Source organism: Falco biarmicus, chromosome 6, assembly GCF_023638135.1.
Source record: "Falco biarmicus isolate bFalBia1 chromosome 6, bFalBia1.pri, whole genome shotgun sequence".
NCBI lineage: Eukaryota > Metazoa > Chordata > Aves > Falconiformes > Falconidae > Falco > Falco biarmicus.
Genome location: NC_079293.1, coordinates 86,159,995 through 86,181,454, shown reverse-complemented (window position 1 = coordinate 86,181,454; position 21,460 = coordinate 86,159,995). Strand labels below are relative to the sequence as shown.

The 21,460-nt window shown below is 46.2% G+C and overlaps 1 protein-coding gene across 9 annotated transcripts; it reads right to left on the bottom strand.

Annotated features, from left to right (window-relative positions):
- Positions 1-4,487: 4,487 nt before the first annotated feature.
- On the bottom strand, positions 4,488-20,322 carry DESI2 (desumoylating isopeptidase 2). Of its 9 annotated transcripts, none has more exons than XR_008822568.1 (6): positions 13,208-15,698; positions 12,747-12,963; positions 10,874-10,967; positions 10,023-10,164; positions 6,708-8,140; positions 4,488-6,370 (listed from the first exon to the last, which is right to left on the bottom strand). XR_008822568.1 is itself a non-coding variant. In XM_056343581.1 (6 exons), the coding sequence occupies exons 2-6, from the start codon at positions 13,268-13,270 to the stop codon at positions 7,907-7,909; spliced, it is 750 nt and encodes a 249-aa protein (XP_056199556.1). In that variant the 5' UTR covers positions 13,271-13,318; positions 19,885-20,322; the 3' UTR covers positions 4,488-7,906. The 9 variants fall into 9 exon arrangements, 8 of the variants coding, with proteins under 8 accessions (XP_056199556.1, XP_056199557.1, XP_056199561.1 ...); XM_056343581.1 differs by adding an exon at positions 19,885-20,322 and having other exon boundaries at positions 4,488-8,140; positions 13,208-13,318; XM_056343582.1 differs by lacking the exon at positions 13,208-15,698 and adding an exon at positions 19,885-20,322 and having other exon boundaries at positions 4,488-8,140.
- Positions 20,323-21,460: the final 1,138 nt, after the last annotated feature.

Sequence of the window (21,460 nt, the reverse complement as noted above, 5' to 3'; positions counted from 1 at the left end):
GGGAGGGCACAGGGTTCTGTAGTCTGCAGTCATTGTGGAGGGGTGCTGTCATCAGCTTCCACAGTTAGGCTGGGAGAGCCGTTAATTGAGTCCTTTGGCCCCTCCAGCTGCCAGCGGACGGGGGGGTTCTAATATTTCTCAAAATCAAGCTGGCAGTCACTACAAGTGTGCTTTTAGGGTAAGGTTGTTTTTTTTCCAAAGCCAAAAGATTAAAATTTATGAAGGTGATCAGCTGAGAAGTAACCTACATAACACTTTTCTCCAGCTTGCAGATATGGCTTAAAGGCAACAGCCAGCTCGGAAAGATGGCACGAAGTCACCGTGGAGCCTGCAAGGAGGGACAGACCCGAGCTGTGCCAGGCAAACGCTGCAGAGGTCACGGCTGGTGGGCACTGAACAGCAGCCCCTGCCTGGGGGGTCGCTGCTACCTCAAGACATTCTTAGCAACCCCCCCAGAAGCTGAAGAACTCTAGATTGGTCGTGACAGTCAGGGAAGCGTCAAGACCTGCAGGGCTACCTGGTCTGCAGGTAAGAGGTCCCCAGAGACCACGTAGGAAGTTGAATGTCTGTAGAGGACAGTGAGGGAGAAAAGGTGACTCTGAGCTACACACAGGCTATGCCACAGGCCAGGGCTGGGGAGGTGCCTAGTCTAGCTCCGTGTGGATTCCTGTTGGTACTTGGCTGCATTCTGTGGTATTGGTGTATTATCAGTCATTACACATCAGTACATTTAGTGTAAATAGAGAAGATGTCTTTCGGCTCTCATTTGAAGATAACCTCGGCGACATTAGCACCAGCCGTTACACCTTTGAAGCGCGACCTGGAGAGGTGCTCGAGGCTGCTCGTCTCTCCGAAGGATGCGTCGCATCATCCGTACTCTCTGAAGGCGCGGGGCGAGCGCGGCATCCCCACGCGTGTGCCGCAGCGCGGGCGTTTCACTGGGGGAGCGCTTGTGATGGGAGCAGTGGAGCAGAGGCAGCTCGAGGCCACAGACACTCTCCTTCTCTTCACAGGCACGGGCTTGTTAAGGCTCCTGGAAGGGCAAAGCAGCTTAAAGCGATGGCAGAGATGAGGGCATCCTCACAAGCTGGCAACTCCCTGAGGTGTTTCTCTGCCCTGGACTCCGAAGTGCTGGAGCTGAGAGCCACCCCGAGCGGCCCCCGCTCAGCTGGCCGCCCTAATGTGCTTTTACTGAACTTCCCAGGTCTCGCTTTGACTTAAAAAAATAACTGACCTTCCCAGTTGCATTTGAGCCAGCTACGTAGCCATCAGCTCTTGCTGGCCTTCACTACTCAGATGATATTTGCTTAATGGCATGTGAATTAATTTGTTGGAGGTTGACGCTTCACTGCAGGATTAGTTAGTGCCTCTAACACAGGGCTGGTGCACAAAATTTAAGATGCATAGCGTCTTGGGGGGGGTGTGTGTGAGGGAAGCAGGGAGATTCCAGTGCTCTTGGAAATCTTCACTTTTAGGATGCGATGACTGGAGTAATGAATGAGCTGAAGTACAGAAGAAAAATAAACTCAATTCCAGCTATTTAAAGGCTCAGCAATTCCTTCCAGGCAAAAAACAAGCAGCTATTGTGTGGCTGTGCTGAGAGGGCTGGGGGGAGGCACACTTTCCCACAGGCAAATTAGGAATGGGAAAAGCAGAACAAAGCCCGCAAGGCTCCGAAGCCCGAGTAGGGAACACAAGCCATTTTCTGTTCGACATGATTTGTGTTGTCATTAGGTGGGTTTAATGGGGCTTTATTCTTATTCTGGGAGGAAAGCCCTGGCTTTGCTTGAGCTAACAGTAATGACCGTTCAGACCTGGGAAACGTGAGGGAGCCAGCCAAAACCGCATTCGCCATGTCACTCAGGCGCTCGCTGGCAATGGGGGGGTCTCCTCCTCCTGCCCCCCGTCCCTTCCTGGTGCTGGAGGTTGGCCAAGTTTCACTAGAGCCTGATAAAAACCTGACTGTGCCCCATTTGGCAGGGGGGTGCTGACTGACGTCATTGATCTCGCTGTAAAGGAAGACCCGTATCGGCCATCAGCCGCGCTGGGACCAGACCCCAACGCCCCTCTGCTGCCCCCAGTCACCTGGGGCAGAAGCCGAGGCCGGCATCGTGGCTGTGGGAAGGGCTTTTCTCATCCGAGAAGGATTGGGCCCCTTCCTACCCCTCCTTCCAAGTTATCCCCAGCACAGAACGGTTCAGCGACACGGTTGCGGCTTCTTGAAGCGCAGTATTTGGGCGCCTTGTGTCAGGCTGCGTAACAGTGAAAGGGGACGGAGATAAAAAAGGTTGCCTGAAAGGAGATCTTAAGAGTTGAAACCCACAAGCTTAGTCTGAACAGCCCCTGTAGGGCACGCGTAAAGCCCCTCTTTCACCTGCCTGCCTTCACTCGGAAGACACGGACGGAGATTGCCCTCCTCTCACGGCCGTGGGCTGGAAGCACACACAGGGAGGCAGCAAGCGCAGCAGGCCGGCTGCTTTGAGGCTTCCAGGACTGACAAAGCACGCGAAGGAGAACAGAACCACCGGCCACCCATCGCCCAGCTGTGGAAGGAGCGGGGTTACCTTCGCGCTGCTTGTCCTGGGCTGCTGCTCAGAGCCGGGCAGGGATGGAGAGCCGGGCTGGTGGGAGTAACGTCCCTCTCTAAGGAAACCGGGGGTACACGTAGTCCTCTGTCACCCCCAAAGCGGTGTCAGCGCGGGAACCTTACGCTCCTTTATGGTCCCGGTTCACTTTGTGATAAGCTCATTTTAGCAGACCAGATCACATGAGAAATACGGGATTCCTACTCCAGCCCAGCAGGAATTGGAGCTGGTGGTGGAGTACAGCTGCTTCCCTAAAGCGATGCCATGGCTCCCCGAGAAGTTGTTACATTGGAGATTTTGAAGATTTTTTTATGATCTCATTTAGATCCAACCAAAGGGAATCGGAGAATGCTGGGAACCATCCAATACCCATTTTCATTGCGTTATTTCAAGCACTGCGAAAGAAAACATTTATTTTGGGGGAGTGATATGACTAAGGTGCCTTTAGCTGTAAAAAACCTTTGCTCATTGAGAAGCTGTTCCGATGACAAATTTGCCACATAAGCCCTGCAAGCCTGATGAGATTTCATTTTCTAAACCCTTTTTATTTGAAACATTTCTGTTTTCTTCAAGAATGGTTCAGTTAAACTGGGCTACGCACCCACTAACAAACAATGCACTGTATAGTTTTTGTGTGTCTATCTCCCTCCCAGAAGTGGACAGGCACCCGGCCATCAGATGCCCAAACTGAGTTTTTCTGGTCATCATTAACCTTAATTGATGAACTCTGTCAAATTTTTCAAGAACTTCAAGAGGGTAGAAGTTCCTCCAACTCTCTTGCAGCTTTGCTAGTGATTAGGGTCCACTAGCAGTCGGAAAAGGGAACGCACCTGTTATCTTGGCAGCTTCTCCATCGGGTCCTGTCCCACCTGCATTAGCAGCACACAGGGGGACGCCAGGCTCCGCACACCAAGCGAGCACGCCCCCTCCCAGCTGCGGGGCGAGAGGGGCAGAGACCCCAGCTCTGACAGCCACAGGGCACTGCTCCCACCTGTCAGTGCCCTGAAGGTGCACAGAACTCGCCTGTTAAAGCACCTGCACCCACCTGCGTTTTGCAAAGTCCGCAGCCACCACGGCCGGGTGCCGGCAGAGCCCATCCTCGGGGGATGCTGCCAGCTCTGCCCGAGCTGGGGGTGCTTGGGGAACCTGCTCTGCAGCTGCCAGTGAGGAGCAGCCAGCACGGCAATGCTGCCCAGAGCGACCACAGCTTCCAGCAGAGGTGCCACCGCCCCACAGAACTGCGCGGGGCAGGGGGGTCAGGCTGCAACCCAGCCGCTGAGCTGCCCCCTGAACTGAAATAGCTCGGCAGCTTTTTAACGGAACAGCCGCCTGGCTCAGCGCCGGGCTGTGCCACCGCAGCAGGCGCAGCCACGGCGCAGGTAGCAGTGGCCGAGGCCGGGTTGCTGCTGGTACTTTACGTAGCCTGGGTACTCCTGCTCTGCTCAAAGGAACCGGCCAGGTGCAGACGTTACAGACCCCCGTGCCTCGTAGCCTGCGTTGGCAGCAGGTGAAGCAGCCAAGGTCGGGCTTTCGAGCAAATCCGTAGAACGTGGCACGGAATATCTGCACCGCATCCAAGGCACAGCTGGGTGTCTGGATACCCCAGCCACTGCAGGCAGCACACCACACCTGAAAACGTTTTGAATTTAGTCTGTTAAAAACTGAGGCTTTTAATAATGCCTCAGACAAACCAAACTGCAGCTCTCGATGCTCATGTCAGAAGACGATAAGAATATTATGTCAGAATAAGCCTGTAATTTAGCTAGTTTCCTTATCCAAGGAAACCCTCAGATAGTTTACTACTCTTTGAAAGCATCTTTCAAACCCACCGATCAGCCTGGGAGGCACTGGCAGTGCAAGCTGTAGGCACCAGGGCAGTAACACACACAGCCAACTGTCTGGTTTTTTTTTTATAAAAGTATTTTTAATAAACTGATGGATTTAAGTTTAAGATGCTAGACAACTTGTTGCCATGTACAGGTAACAAAAGTCAAAATTCTTTGAATTTTATACAAATACTATGTAGTACAGTAAACTTGAATACAAGTTTACAAAAAATGCATCAGTGAATATTCAGCTTGTAACCAACTTCCAACAGTGAAAATTACCATGTATCAATAGTGATCAGAATTGCATTGCAAATTTTAGAAGTAATGCAACTATGTTTTTACCAAGCCACTCTGAAGTTACTGGTGCACACTGACAGTACATTGGATTTTTTTTGGCTTGCTGAACAGAAAATGGCATTTAAATAAAATGAGTTAAACAACATAATATGTATCAAAAGTACTATCTTACAGAAAATTAAAGAAGAATGAGAAAGTAAACAGAGCAGAACCCTGAAGTAGTGATATTTTTCTACCCGTTTTGATGGAAAAGACTCCACAGGTGTCCAGCCTTCTCACAGCATTTTGGAGTGTTCTAGTCCTAGCACAGTGTGGTCGTTAGTAGACTAAAGTAATCCCTGCTTGGCAGTAATGCTGGTGAAAGGTAACTTGCTCTATTGCTAACGAATCGGAGTAACCACTGGCAGGGTGACTTCTTGGAGGCATCCAGTGGAGGCTGAGTTGACAGCACGCGATTGAAGTTACGGTACCGCCTGCTTTGACACGATACCCAACAGCCTTCAGGGTTCAGGTGTCAGTTTCCTCACAGGATTTACAGATGTATGGTTTTGAAACAAACAAAAAATAATAATTACGGAGCATAAGACAGTATTTTCACCTGTACAGCTACCAATAAAATGAACGTTTGTTACAAACTTTCCAGTCTGCTTTATAAAAAATAGTCTCAGTTTTACTTCTAAATAAAAACTGTGCTGTGATCTGTCACGTTCTTGCATTGTACATGCTGTAGTTGTGTGTGTTAATGAAGGTGTAGAGATTTGTGACCTAGCGCTCTGGATGTATCACAAGCCTAAAAAGCTGATTTTGGTACATAAAAGTTAGGTAGCAATGAAAAGTCATTCTATTTATTTTTTCCTAAAACTTAGGAAAAGCTACAGTACATTGCTAGATCAGTGGCCTCAACCCTGAGCTGAAATAAAGGACCTGCCTTGGCCAAGAGACTTAGTCACATTACTACCACAGCTGCACAGCAGAGACAAAATAACCTGTCCGCGGCCTGTTGTCTGAGCTGTAAGTAGTGTGAGATGCAGTTCTGTAATGCTTGAGAGTTGACTGGAGACCACCATGTTCATTTTCACTACAGGAAAAAAAAAAGGAAGGAGAACTCAAAAATTCAGAGAGTCAAGTGAAAAACCACTCGACAGGGAGAGTCAGCATGTCCAGCTTCTGGAGACCACAGAACGGAGCCAGCGGGAGGCTTGTCAGTCCTAGGCGTTTCCCACTTGGTAGATTATTAAAACACGTACCAAACTGCAGTTACAGCGACTTCTGCTGCTACCCCGCTCTTTCCAGCAAGAGTCTCACATGATTCTTCCACCCCTCCCAGAACCAAGCGCCTCTCTCTCTGTACCTACACTGCATCACAGAAGATGAGCAAAAACTGAACAGCCTGTCTGACAAAGGATTCAACCCAACCGCCAGCAGAAAAACTTCCACTCGTTCCCAACGTGAGTTGGAGCTGGCGATCACTATGAATTCATATCACGACATAGCCTACTGCACTTCCCCGGAGGGTCCCATGGCACCGACTACCCGTGGCTGGGAGCATCCGTAACGCGAAGCGTTCTCGCCTCCTAAGAGGACTTTTTTTTCCTTTTAAACAGCAGAAACCGTAGAGTCAGTGTTTAACTTCATGGAAAAACCAAACCTGGCAACAAACTGAAAATAAAGCTTGTAAAAATCAGTTATACTTGTAGTAATGCACACTTCTTTGTGAGCTGGTCGCGTTATGGATGGCGTGGCTTTTGGTAGTTTAAGGCAGCAAGTCTTACAAAATACACAAGCTCACCTCCCTCATGTTTGTGCTACTGTATCCTTATGTGCACAACAGAACCTCACTAATTTACACTAATGACTGGAAGAACCATTAATTCTCTTGGTAAATGAACAAGAATAAGGCATTCCATTATATATTCTGATCACTAATTATAATTTAGCTCTAATTATAATCTACCAGCAAACATACTTCTGTGTTTTAGAAAATAATCTCTCTTACCTTCAGATATAATTACGTGTGCAGATTAGTGGGTTCTGCTGTGTAAACACGCAGGTGCATAAGCAATTTTCAGGTTTTTCTTCATTACATCTGACAAGAAAGTTACTGCCACAGATAGAGACTGTGGGAAAATAAATTAGGATTTCTCTGTAATTTGTGCAGATATGCACAACTGGGCAGTAATTTATAGCTCAAAAAAAAAAAAAAAAGGCATGAATTTTACAAACTCAAATGAAGCAAAATCAGCAGCAGAAAGCAAGGCCATTCCCCAACCATAAACGGCTTGTATTACACTATTCCAAACTATATGAAACAAGAACAACAAAAAAAAAACCCGAACAAAAAACCCCACAAAAAACTAGTACTAAGTTGTATATACAAGTTTGAAATCAGGGAAAGCAAATAGTGGAAAAGTCGTTGATGCTTCTAACAGAAGATATTCACACATCTCAATCCTGGTTGAAGTAGACTGTAAATACAGCCAGGAGATAGGATGCAAACTACACGGCTGAGTTAAAAAAAGAAAAAAAAAGAAAAAAAAAAGGGATCAATGTGCATTGTAAGATAGAAATTTCCCTTCGTATGTGCAAAAATCCACAGTTTCGTTAATGTAGAGGTCATACTTCTATTAACAGATCTCAGACAAAAGCAGTCTCCCTGCATCCTGGAATCTACCTGTTTACATCAGCCACTTTAAGTGCACAGTACCCTGTTCACATATATAGTAATCAGCAGTTTCTGGCATTTCTCAGAAATTTAACGTTCACCTGCCTTAAATCTTGAAAACAAAGGGGAGAGTTCATCCAGGGCATCATACCACTGCTTTTGAGTTATACCAACAGTTAAACCAAATTCTCTCTTCTTCCATGGTGGTAGGAGTCCTTACAGGACTTGTAAACAGCAGTACACAATACTGTAAACAAATAATTTAAGTTCTGCTTTATACAAGATGTTAAGTTAACCCAGGTCTACCAGACAGGTGAAAATGAAAAGGGTGGCTTCACACAAAATCCTTCCCTTTTCTCCCAGCAATTCTTTTCACTACAGAAATAATCCTGAGCTGAAACAGGGGTTGATGAGAGCCTTTTTTGCATATTAAAACAACATTCTAGAGTCAGCTCTCACGTTCTGTCAGGAAGTCAACTGCTGGAGAGATTAATCTGAAGTATTTCAAACCATTTGTTACTTTGGAGGAGGACTTATAATTTGGTGTGGCGTCCAGTTCTAGCCCCAGATGCCGAGCTTGCCAAGGAAGCCGATGCTGCGGCATCCTCAGCCTCCTCCAGCTCGTCGTGTAGCTCCTGGCTAACGCTAGACTGGAGGGCTGCGGGAGTCAGCCACTCCTTCGGCAGACAGCTCTGGAGGAACGGTATGCAAGAGCTGAAGTAGGCAAGGCGATTCACCCACCGCGGAATCTCTTTTCCGCACAGAATCTAAGGGGGAAAGGGAAAAAGAAAGGATTAATTTGTCTTCTAGACTCAGCAGTAACACAACTACAGTAGTGTAAATAAAAAGCAAAGGCCGCAGCAGCCTTACGATCTCCGTATCACCAAGGCATGTCAAGAAGCACTTGAGTTAATTGCGCTAAGACAACTTTCTCCATCAGTAAAAGCAGCATCCCAAGTCACGCAAGGAGGCTTGTTGTCCACTGTGAGAGTTTGACACATGGTTCTACGCTTTTTTTAGAAGCCCTGAACAGCCCAACCACCTCACTCTTTTTGAATAACTTCTACAAAAGGCAGAGACACGAGTTAAGGAGCGCTTTCTATTCCCTGCTAATTCCTCAGAAACAGAAACAGCAGGAGAAACCTCACCCTTACAAAAAAGCACCCCGAAATCAAGTGGTCAAAAAGACATCATCAGTGCTCCAGTTAGGTGGAGCTACACACACAGCTGAGGCCATTTACCGTGACGACCTCCGAGGGCTTTGCACAAGACATCGCTGTCTTGCAGCACACGGGCCAAGCACACACATTTAGGTTCACTGCCACACGAGCAGCTAGACAATGCCAAGCTGGCTGCAACTCCTCTGAGATATATAAAGCTGCATTAAATACTTGTTTTTACTGTACATCCGTCAATTAAATGGTTTCGTTGCCACTGTTCAAGGAGTGAGCTGTTCTACCTAACTACCTCCATATTCACTTCTGGTATTACTTACTCCAGTGGAAATCTGGAGAACACCATAGCTAATGGGGACACTACTCTGCTGTAACTGAGCAGCATTTAACTCGTAGTCATATCCCTGTATTATAGTCAATTTGAACACTAAATAGGACAAGACATAAAATAGAAACTACATGACCATGCGGTTGAGAAGTACAGCAAAAACCTGGCCACAGAGGCCAGATTTCACGCCAGCTGCAGCTCTGCCGGTGTCTCACCCTACTTACTCGTACCAGCATTGCACATGAATCATCACCTTGATAAAATGTTCCAGTACCACTGTAAGATCTCACAGTCTACACAAAATACAGTCTACACAATAAGTGTGCCATTAACTATTTTGAAAACAAAACCAAACCCCAAATAATTAAACGTTATGGAAGTTGGAAGTTCAGCACGGAAAAAATAGCTATCCCTTTTTTTTGAGTCCTTCAACAAAACATTAGAATAAATTCTGACAAGCACAGGTTGCCAACCACTGAAAAATCGTAACTGCCATTCCCCTCTTTGTCCTGGGTCACTTGTTCCTGACCCTCTCCCTTGTGTTGACACACATGTGCACGATCAGGCATTCAATTTTATCGGTAAACTGATCACGTTCAAATAAAGCTGAGGGGAAAAGCAAAGCCCATTCAACTCCAGGGTCACATCCAGCACGACCACTCAGGTATCTACATGACCAGCGCACAGAGCAATAACTTGACAAAAGCCTCTCAAGGAGATCAACGTCGGCTGTGAAACTTCAATGCCTTCGTTATTCTTTAACAGTAGGTCATAACTTAAAAATTCTTTTCAGTGTGATGGTTCTGTGGGGAAATACTGATAAAAATAACACGTGGTTCTATCTTCAGTAGTGATCTCTGGAGCACCTGAAACTATTTTAAAATCCTGTTAATACTCTATTTACCAGGTCTCTCAATTAAGAATGCACCCCTGCTCAAACACAAACTATATATGACAATGATATTTAGCATTTTGGCAGCAAAATCTTGTGCTTTGGACATAAACACAAACAAAACCTGAAAAAGGGTGACATTTGCCCAAGGTAACAGAGATGGGAAGTTGGAAATTAGGCCAATCATTCCAAAGGGCAGGAAGGAGATGACGCTCTGTAGCCACCTGGGAAGCACCTTTCTATAGTTTGTTTACCTCAGATAAAGCTGAAGAGAAGTGATTGCAGTTTTTGTGCATTAGGTGATAAGCATTTCCTTTGAATTCCTTTCCAAGCTCTTCTACTATTTTTTCTATATCATCTTCCATAAAATCCGTGCTGCCTAGAACCACAGCCTCTCTAGAAGAGAAACAGAGAGTAGAAGGTGATCAGGCTCCCGTGATATAAGTGGGTTACTGTTCATACATTGCTCAAAAGTCACCCCACTGTGGATGGTGAGATCTTTTTGCCCTCCCAGAATAAAACAGATTCTTTCTATTCCATTTTATGGCACCGATTTCATCTTTATCATGAGAGATTATTTCCTTGCCGATTGTCCACCTGTAGCTCACTTCAGTTCTTTGCATCTCAACTCTGACAAACGCTGGATGCAATTTTCCCCTCTTCTCCAAAGGATATTGTTTCTAAGAGACAGCTGAGAACAGGTAAGAGCTCATAATGCAGGGAAGGCAGTCTCACCGAGAAAGCAGAAAACAGACATGGGGAAACCTTGGGGAACAACATTTTCCTGCTTTTTCTTGGAATAAAAATTTCACTACCTTGAAAAAGTTACCCCATTGTATATACTGTATGAATAACACAAGCTAGCCACGTAGTTTGTACACATTTAAGGAATGTAATAGTAGGCTAAAAAGAACATTCTTTGCTGTAGACACTTTGCTGCGTCATCACCTCTGTCCATCGTTCACTTCCAAGTAAAGAAACCACAGTAATTTCTCAGAAAGTCAGGAATCCTGTAGTATCATTCAACACATCTATCCTCAAAAATAAATGCAACAAGTTGTCTTTTTAATATCCCTTCTCAAAAACAAGAAAATACATCTCTTACTTAAATTTAAATGTTTCTCCTAGCTCAGAAGCATTTCCTGGTGAAATTTCAAATATTCCAGAAAATGGGTATGGATGACCACCATAGGCAAATTCTGAAAGAGAAAGCTCAGATTTAACAGCAATGGCATACACCACAGTAAAGAACACCTGATGTCACTGCAAGGTCACTTCACAGGGATCTCAAGCTAGGAAGCAGACATCTTATTTTTGTAGGTAACAAACGCAAGGAGCTGGAAACAAATAGTTTTGTTAAGTTACTAGTCAACCCGAGTAAAAACTGACAGGAAGTTTCCTGTATCAGTGTACAGGTTTAACTTGAATAACTTTACACTAAGTATATATTGTTTTCATTGCATAAGCGAGGATTTCCAACTTAAATTGTAAATCCTACCAATGTTCTTTATACATGCTCGTCTTTATAAGTCCACTTACAGATTTATAAATTAGGGATTCAAAGGACCGCATCCTTAAAGGTCTGATGGTGCTTCTATTTGGTGCGTACTACAGTTGTAAGTGTGGCAGCGAACAGTGGCCTAATAGTTGTGGGGTTTTTTAATTTCTTGATTTGCAAGAGTTCAACTGTCCTGAGTTGTTCACTATAACATGAAAGTAAACCGGTGCATCTGCTGGCATAAGCACTTACACTCCCTGAGAATATCATGGTGTGCTTTAGCTTCCTTCTGTGTCTGCAAGATAACACAGCACGCCTCACCCAGAGCGCAATAAAAAGCTTAAAACATGACTTCACACTTCCTTTCCTCAAAACTCGTAACACGTCATCCAAGTCTAGCATTCGGTTTTGTAGATAATCTTTTTTACAACAGGTTAATAAAGTTTGATGTGCTTTGAAAAATGCAAGTCATTGTTCTCGCAGGGGTATGACCTGCTGTACGCAAAAGCTGCTATAATCTGAGCAGGAAGGGAGGCACACGTATTTGGCACAGCTCGAGAACTGGGTTTCAGGCACAGCACTATTAAGAGTCAGGTCTTTCTGGTTTGGATTAAAAGAAATCCAAAAAGGTATTAACAGTAAGCTTGGTATTTTGTCAATGCCTTGCTTTGGTAACACTTGCAAACCCAGTTACAATGTGACCATTATGAAACATCCCTATGTTTCAAAACTATAAAAGTACATAAAAACTTTTTTTATATTTTTTATATATAAACCCAAAATGATTTGTTTTGACTCCAAAACCAAAAACTATGCACCGTGGCCTTTGGATTTCATGCCATGCCTTTTGCCGCTTCCCCACACCTCCAAACACATTCAAAAAATCCCCCCAAAAACCAAACCCCAAACCTGAGGTAGATTTTTCTTCTTTAAATGGACTACTTTTAGCAACACCATCACCTCAGAGCATCGTTATACTGCTAGGCAGGCACACCTCAGACCTGAGCCTGTGCTACAGCGTGCTCAGAAACACCTCGTGAGAGCAAGAAGGACACCTGAACAGATCAGGAAGCTGCATTCCCAAAGCACAACCTATTTAGCAAAATCAGAGTGTATTACTGTATTTATGACAAGTGTACCTTTTGTAAGCAGTATGCACGAGATGCCTTTTAAAGAAACTGTCTCTTTAAAACAAACCAACCTACCAGTACGGCACAGATTGTTTTTCCTGCGCATCATGCACTTCTAGGTGCCTCTCTGCAACAGACTATTGTTTCTGTAGTTAACTTGCACCAGGTGCTGGCAGAACACCGAGGAAGCGTGATTCAACCATGCTTACACGAAGCATACATTTGTTTTAACAATAGATATTACAAAAACTAAAATAAAGATTTCTATGTCTAGCTGAATAAATCGCACACTTGTTCATAGCAGCACAGCTTTATACAAGGATGCAAGACAGCTACCGGATTATTCATACCCAAGGTTTTTTCCAGAGGCAGAAGAGATAAGAAAACTGATGAGCAGGCTTCAGAAGTCAAGTCTTCTCTCACTACCTGAAAAATGTTTTTTAAATAACAGCATTCCCAGAACAAAGAGAAAGTTACAGTTTTGTCGTACTTACCTCGGCCGTACACCTCTATACCTGAATGGAACACGCCAATTCCAAGGGAAGAAGTATATTCATTCATCCAATACTAAACGGAAAGAAGAAAACAAGAAGGACTCTGCTTAGTTTCCAACACAGATCTGTCTTCTGATAGCAGACTGGCACAGAATTTGTCCCCCACATTAAAAGCATAAAACCCTACCGCAAAGTGAAATGGCACAACCCATTTATTGGGAACAGAACATGCCGTACTGCACGCAGTGAATTAATTCCATTAGGTTCTGCTCCAGTGTTTTAGCGCTGTCGATGTCCGTCAGCCAAGGACACCGTACCTGGGAGAAATCCCGATCCAACTCTTGATTTGTCAACAAGTTACAGGTTGCAAAGTTTTCCATTAGGTGGAACACATTCTAGAATCAACTGCAGTAATTCTGCAGGAGTGCCTATTTTTTAAAAATATTAATAATCAGGATGTAGGACTGTAATATACACACACCAACGCTCATTTATAGCCATGATGACACTTTTGTTTATCACCAGGTGAGCATGAGGCACATTCAGAGATATATGATGGACTGAAATTACCTTAGTGTACTTTGTCATATAATACTTGGTGGTGACCATACAAGGGACTAAGCTCTCTCCAGGCTCCTGCTGTATGTCTCGCCATACATCAGGTATAAAAGTCTTTTGCATAGGTCTAACACCCGTTTCTAATTACCACTAGTATTGTAGCCAACAGATAATAGTTGCGTCTCAAAAGGAAACCAAGAAGCAATCTTCAAAAAATAAAAAAAAATAATTAAAAAGGTGGGTGTTGGGGGAGAACCTTTCCATAGTAATTTCTCTTTTTTCAAAAGTAGCAGCAAGTGCCTACCAGGCTCTATCACCCTCAAGGCCTTAAACATGCACAGAGTCCTGGAAAGGGAAAACCTCAAAATTACTGTCTTTCCTTGGCTACAGTAGCACCCTCAAAGTATCAGTGTCTAGCAGTAACAACTCTCAAGTGACACAATTTAAAAAGGAATGTCAAACAAAAGCTTTTTTAAAAAAAAAAAAAAAGAAAGAAAGAAACCTTAGTAGTTTTTCTTACTAGCCAATTTCTGTTTTAAGAATACATCTTAAAAATCCAAGGAAAACATTATTTCATCAGTTACTCCAGCAGTGGGATTTTTCCTCCCAGGTCATCTGGCCCCAAAGGGCACCACTGTGACCTTCTGCCATGCAGGCTTCCAAGTCAGCTGGCAGGCAGGACACGGACTGAAGCAGTACCCCCAGCAAATTAATATTTGTTTAGCAAACGGGAAGAAAAAGAAACCATCTTCACAGCCTGTTGGCATAATAAGTGCTTTCTGATGTGAAGTCACTATTAAACCAGCGTAACCGATGACAAAAATGTAAAAGGTTACAGGTGTCACGCTTTGTTAAGACACACTAGCTGGAGTTCCTGCATAATTTACAAGGCCATTACAAACACTGTGGCATATAATGTGCATTTCTGAAAGCTAGTTTTCTCCCAATAAAAATGATACACTCAACTTTGGACTGAGAAGCTATTCATGAAGATCACTACAAGGTAAATGGCAAAAAGGAGCAAGTCAGGCCAAAAGTTACAAATTGAATATGTTTGGCTTTTACCATCATCCTTCTTTTAAGTATCATCAAACCTAAAATAAATAGTCCCCCAAATTCAGTTACCAGCAGGTGCCAAACATCAGCACATTATTCTTCAAGCTCGACGTTCACAATTGTGTGAGCAGGCACAGCACACAAATGACTATCTGGGTAACAAGATGCTGAGGATTTGATGTTCTCTTCTATAGACAAGTTATTTGTCGGCAATTTTGCCAACATGAATTCACAGAAGATGGATTTTGCTCCTTGTATTTATATAAAGTTAAGGCTCCTTGAGATCTGCGGATAAATCTTGCCTGCGATTAAACTTTACCCTTTGCTTTAGTTTCTGGCTTTGTCAGTGCGTTGCTGTGTCAGCCACTGGGCTACGGATGACTCCATGAAATCATCACCTTAGTCTATTCAAAGGGCTTAGCCGTTCTTTCCTTCCTCCCCCCAGAAAAAGGAAGAGTTAGTCCATATCAAGCAGCTACATCCAGAAATAACACTGGGTTAGATTTACTCTGTACAGACAGACACAGAACAGGGATAAAGCAAGAGGAGGGGAAGCAAGGAGAATGATGTTAAGACTATGCAACTAACTTCGGGGGTTTGTGAGCATAAAAATAATCACAAAAAAACAAACAAAAAAAAGGATTCTGCTCAATGAAGTAAACTCAAAGCCCCCAGGAAAATGGAAGAACTACTTCAGCATAAGCCTGTTTCAGTTCTGAAGCCAGTCCTATCCCACACTTTACCAGCTGACCATTTCAAAATAGTTTCAGGTTTATATTTATAGTCAAAACCGTAGGCACATTCAGCATACAGCTTGCCAGCACAGGAAGAAAGTATGTTTGCCTAATGAGAAGGTGTATCCAAATGAACCTAATCTAGAACTGAGCTAAACAGTGTCCCTGGTGCTCTACTGTTTCGCCTCCTGGACACCCATTTGGCCAGAAAACTCTGGGTCTGGCCTCTGAATTCCGAATAATCTACATACCATATATGCATCGGATTTGTAATGCCAAGCAAGGTTATCGCTGCTCTCAGAAAATGGAACAGAAGTTACACAAGATATCCCTTAAGCAGTAAAATAATAAAGCCTGGTTTGCTACTAGGCAAAGAGAAAAAAAATTATTGATGCTCCTCCTCTCTCACAACCACATGAAACCGAATGCAAGGTATAGGGAGAGGACAGAAAAGTGGGTCACCAACCCTCCTCATGGATCCGTACAGCAGCAGACGACCGGGATGGAAAGCTGCTCTGACAAGGTGTTGGGCAAGACCAGCGCTGTTCAAGTACGCGCTCCTCCTTACTGCTGCCACCTACACACCGGGCTCACCAGCCTACCAAAACAAACGTTCGCGGCTTTGGAAGAAGTGCCTAAAGCGAGGTGGCACTTCACTTAGAATTTCCAGTAAGAACAGAGCAGGTTAATTGAAGATAAAAGAATTTCAATAAGGCAGAATTACTTTCCCCCTGGGAACAGTAATTATATCTAATTATTACTTAATCTGGATCAGCTATTGGAAGGTTGGTCACATTTTTTCATTGAACAAAATGCCTTATCTCGCTGAAGAAAGAAATGCAGGACAAATGCAACTTAAAAATGTGCTGAATTTGGCTACAGTTGAAAAGATTGTATATGACATACAAAATAAAGATTGCAAATTAAAAGACATCTGTATAGCTCACTGGTTCGGTAACATGCTGTAAGTTCCAGAATCCCAAGCTGATCCCAAAAGCTACATCCTTGCTTCCATTACACAAACTGGATTCCCTTCATTTCTGCCATAGCAGAAGGCACAGAAGCAGCACAATCCCATATACTCAGTATTTTGCAGTAAGTCAGTCTTGTAAAACAGGAATTCATGTTTAATGCAACTATCAGAAGGAAAATATTAGAGAAGTATTTTTCTATGTGCACAGTAAAGTCATGCCACTGAAATGAAAGAAAAAACACTAATCCCAGTGCTTCAAAAATATCTTTGTGACTTTCTTCAGAGCTTGCATTTATGTTAATATTTTGGATTGTTATAGCCTTATTTGACAAGGGAAAAAACAGGATGCTACTTTGGGCACAGGAAAACTAGACTCCTAAAAATAGTAGTTAAAACGAAACTACAAAGTACTCTGGCTCTCAAGACACAATGTATCAAAGTCTTCACCCTACTCTTTCAATGATCATGAAAGATTTTCAAAGGCATGAACTGCAGCACATAAATATGCCCTTAAGCTTCTCTCACTTCGTAAAGCCACCAGTACTTGAAAGTCCACTTTCTTGCGCAACACACATCCACCCACCCACCCCTCCTCGCCCTTTGGTATGATCAAAGAATTTTGCTTTTTCAAGTGCTAAGGACATTGGAAGGGTATATGCTCCAAAACCAACGAACTTCAGTCCTGTAAGGAGTTTCAAGAGTAGCAAGGTCGCCTAGTATTCCCCTGCATACCTAAGCGCTGCCTGGGAAATGAAGCTACAGCTAGCACTCGGGTTAAAATAAAGCTGTTCATACGACTGTTGCAATTATAGTAGTGTTGATTCTGTCAACCAGGTGACCAACAGCGGTCTCTTGTTCCAAAAGAGAAACAAAAAACCTTGGTCCCAAACCTGAACTACAAAAAACCCCAAATGCACCACCAAGCAACACGGAATGTCAGAAGCAAAGAGTAAACCTGCTAGTGCCTCAATACACAGTTGACAGCATTCGATGAACAGACAGAATTTTACTGTTACGAAGCTGTTAAGAAAGATGCTTCCCTTCTCCCCCCTACACCACAGCATCAGTGACTTCAGCAGGCTGTCTGCATGCGGTAATGTAACTGCTGTGCAACATGAAAGCGAGGCCTGAGTTTAAGCTCCTGGTTCAAACAAGTTTAAAGTGGACTGAGACATTGTTTAGCGAAGAGTTCAAGGCAGGACACACAGTGACAGTGCCTTTCAGACCCTGTGGGAACCTCGGTTTCTCTTTCCAGTTTAAGGAAATCTTGTCCTCTGATGGTCAAATAATGTAGACATTGTCACAAAACAACACACACAGCCAAAGCAGGAAATAGAAACATTCTGCTCCGTGGCCTCAGCTTACACTACACATAATTTGTCGTGATGTACAGCTTCAACAAATACCACAACTGCAGACCAATGCACAAAAAGCCAGCCTTCCATGTGATCAAACATCTGCAAATAAACATGTTGCTTGCTTCTTTTGGAGAGTAAGTTCCTTCCACAGATGGTGGCTTTAGAGACTATGCTACTTCTTGACGTAGGCAGAGCCCCACTAATCGCAATGGGACACCCATCATGTCCTCAGGAAAAGTATGACACTTGTTTTTATGAGCGCAACCTTCCCATTGCTTCCCCCCACCCCCCTTCCCTCCTGTCAACTGTCAGCCTTCCCAGAATGGTTGGAGTAAAACTGATCGCAGCAATTCAACTCTGGAGGAAAAAAGGAGGATATGGGCTGCAGCAAAGAAATCTAAGGAGTAAGAGACGAAGGAGAAGAACATTACAAGGGAAAAAGAAAAGGAGTGCTGAAGTCACACCCCACTGATGCTATCACCACAGTGAGAATGGAGGCTCTCACGGAGGCCATGGCATTGCTTTCCAGGCAGATGCTTACACAGGAGACGGTCCGTTCTGTCACGTTCTTACAGCCTGCCTGTGCACTGGGCCCAGGCGACACTTTGCAGAGCTAAGCACATCTTCGTGAGAACACTGGGGCTTCCATCTTAGTGAGTCACAAGTGCATCAAGCCTTGACTTCAAAGATACTATCTTATGTAAGAGTCCTGAAACTGAAGTCCTACTTCCTCCTCTGTACAAATATTTATAGTTAATATATGTAAAACCATCTCTTTTCATGCTGAAAGAGCTTCTCTGATGCATATTTTTGAACTGTAGTCCAGAGAAGTCATACATATGCATGCGACAGAGCATCCTTCCCTCTTTAAATCTAGTATAAATAAGGCACACTGGCTTTTGTCATATCAGCATCACATACGAGCTCAACCAGGTGAGCAAAGACCCCTTCCCCCAGCCGGCCCCTCAGAAAACAAAATCGAAGTGAATACACTGCTCCTGTCTCCAGTCTCCCCTCATTCTCTACAATGAAGGGAAAACAACGTAGAAGTAACAGGTTATATTTGCTGGAGATAGAACCTGGAAACAAAAGGGAGGTGGCAGGGAGAAATCCTTTGACAGGGCCATTGATCTCTATGATAAACATTAGGATGAAAGACAATAATGACAAGAATCAGGCTGGTTCATATAATCTCATATATAATTTTAGTTTCAAGCCACACTGCTCCCTATTGATTGCTATCAAATATTCTAGCGCTTGAGCCTGAGTACTCCCAAGCAAACAAGCTGCATTTTCTCTGTGCCAGCAGTCACTGACTCTACACTATATGCCTTCACCCTTTTAAAACACCAAAAGTTCACTTTAAAATGGTGGTGGCAGGAAAGCCTACCCAAAATAAGCCAAGTAACACAAACACAGCTACCTGAAGCTAGCTGTCAATCTTCCTGTCCCTCCACCCGTAGGCTCAAAACGTGGTCAGAGAACTGGTGCTACTCGCTCTCATTTCCAGAGATTGAAACGCATTAACAGATAATATTTTCTTAATATTACTTATCCGCACCTCCTGTTCTACGCAGGTACTTACACCTCATTTGTTACCATGGCACTTGAGCAGCTTCCAGCTGAAGGTAAGAAAATACAACAGTTGCTGTAGGTGTCACAGCAAGATTACCCAGAAGGGAGGGAAGGTGAGCTCGAAGGACGACAAACCAAGCGGGAGCCATCCCTTTATTTCTAAGTCGCAGCCATACCAGAACTGTTCAAAAATTCAACGTTACCGACACAGCACTAAAAATCTCTTATTCCTACAGAGACTCTGGTTACCCCCAACTACTATCCTGCTGGAAAATCAGCTGTTTTCAGGGTGTTCAGCAGCAGGAAAGGCAGCTGCCGCCCTGCCCGCTGCGCTGGGCCCTGGGGCAGTCCCAGAGGAAGGCGAGGGGCCGGGGGACACTCGTCAGGGGCACAGGGGCAGGGGAAGAGCTTCCCCTGCCGCCAGGGACAGCAGGTCTACCCGTCACTGGCAACCCGACGCCGCAGCAAACTTTTGCTGCGGGTCACAGGTCTGTGGGCACCGACGGGCCCCCCCCGCGCTCTCGCCCTCGCCCCCCGCCCTGGCTGCGCTATTGCCCCGCTCCGCCGCCCCCACGGCGCCAGCTCACGCGTGGGCTGGCAGGGGACGGGCAGGGAGAGCGCCGTGTGCCCCGCGCCCCCCGGCAGCAGCCGCCGGGCGGGCAGCCGGGACCCCCGCCCGCACCCACCGCCAAGCTGCGGGGCCCCCGCTGCCGGCCCGCGGCGCCGGGCCGGGCGCTCACCATGTCGTACACGTTGAGGATCACCAGCTGGTTCGCCATCGCCGGCGGCCCGCGGGCGCCCCCCGCCCGCTCGGTCGCTCCGGCTGCGGCGACGCTGCTCAGGCCGGCGGCGGGGCGCTGGGCACCCCCGGGGGCCGCTTCCTCCTCGTCCTGCCTGTTGCTGCGGGGCGGCGGGGGGCGGCGGGCACCATGGAGCCGCCGCCGCGGAGGGACGGGGCCTCGCCCCCGGGGGCTGCGCTCAGCCCGCGGCCGGGGGGAACGGGCGCGGGCCCCACCCCGCTGGGGACGGCGCTGCCGGGAGCGGCGAGCGGCGCCTCACGCCCTGCCTGGCACTGCCGCCGCGGCCGGGGCGGCGGGACGGCCCGGCGGCCCCTCCAATGGGCGCAAAATGGAGCCGCTGGAGCCCGCCCCCGGCTTCCGTGAGGCGCGGGCGGCCGGGACTGCGGCTCCCGGCGGGCAGCGCGGCAGCTCCCGGCATGCTGAGCGGCGGCTCCCGGTATGCTGAGCGGCGCCCGGGGCGGCCCGCACGGCCGCGGCGTGGGACGGGGCGAGGCCCCCGGTGGGCACCGCGCCGCCTCCCGGCTCCGCCCCGGGGGGGTGAGGTGGTCGGAGGGGAGCGGCTGGGCCGGCGGGTGAGGGCTGGCGGGCGGCACGTCTAGCGGGGGCCGGGCCCAGGCCCCGGGATCAGGCTTCAGGCACCGGGACCAGGCCCTGGAACCAGGCCTCGGGTCCCAAGCCTAGGTGCCGGGACAGGCCCAAGCTCCAGGAGCCAGGCCTTAGGCCTCAGGCCCAGGCACCGGAGCAAGCACCGCCACGCCTTCACACCTGCCAGCCTGCTGCCAGCAGCCCTCTTTGATGCTGAACATGACACGTGTACGTTACGACTCCAAGCGCCCAAGTGGTGGGAAGGGCTGTGTTTTTTGAACTGCGTTGGTATTGGTGAAAATTATAACTGGGAAAACTCACCGAACCAAATGACAGATCAGAGCGCTGACGTTGGTTTATTGCACTGCTGGGTGCATGGAGGTTTTTTCTCCTGACATGCACACTGAGCTACTCAAGGGTGCGCAGCGTATGCAAGAGTATTTGTATTTTCATAGCATATAACGTACTCATTTTCATTCACACACAGGGTTGGTTACAAGTTTCTTGCTTCTAATGCAAATTAGTACATGTTCTCAGACAGCTTAAGCTTTTTATTGACTACATATGCTCCCCAAGTGGGGGTTTGGCTTCCTGGGGACTATTGGGAGTTGGAGGTCACTTATCTCCCAGTGCCACAATTACCTTTCCCCTACTTTTTGCTGAGCCCATTCTTCATGGTGTGCTTCCAGCAGCCCATCTATCTTGTGGGGGGCACTTCCTTTCAAAGTTACCCTCTTGGACAAAGGATTTATCAGTGCTCAGCAAAGCACTTAGCAGGATACACAAAAATATTTGTATTTTGAATTAACCATTAGCAACCACTTTGTTTCAATTGTCTCAAACTTGTAACAATACATTTTATTGATCCTTCCCTTCACCAGTTGAAGTCACTTCCCCTTTTTGAGGCTGTGAGATTTGGTGACTTGGGGGT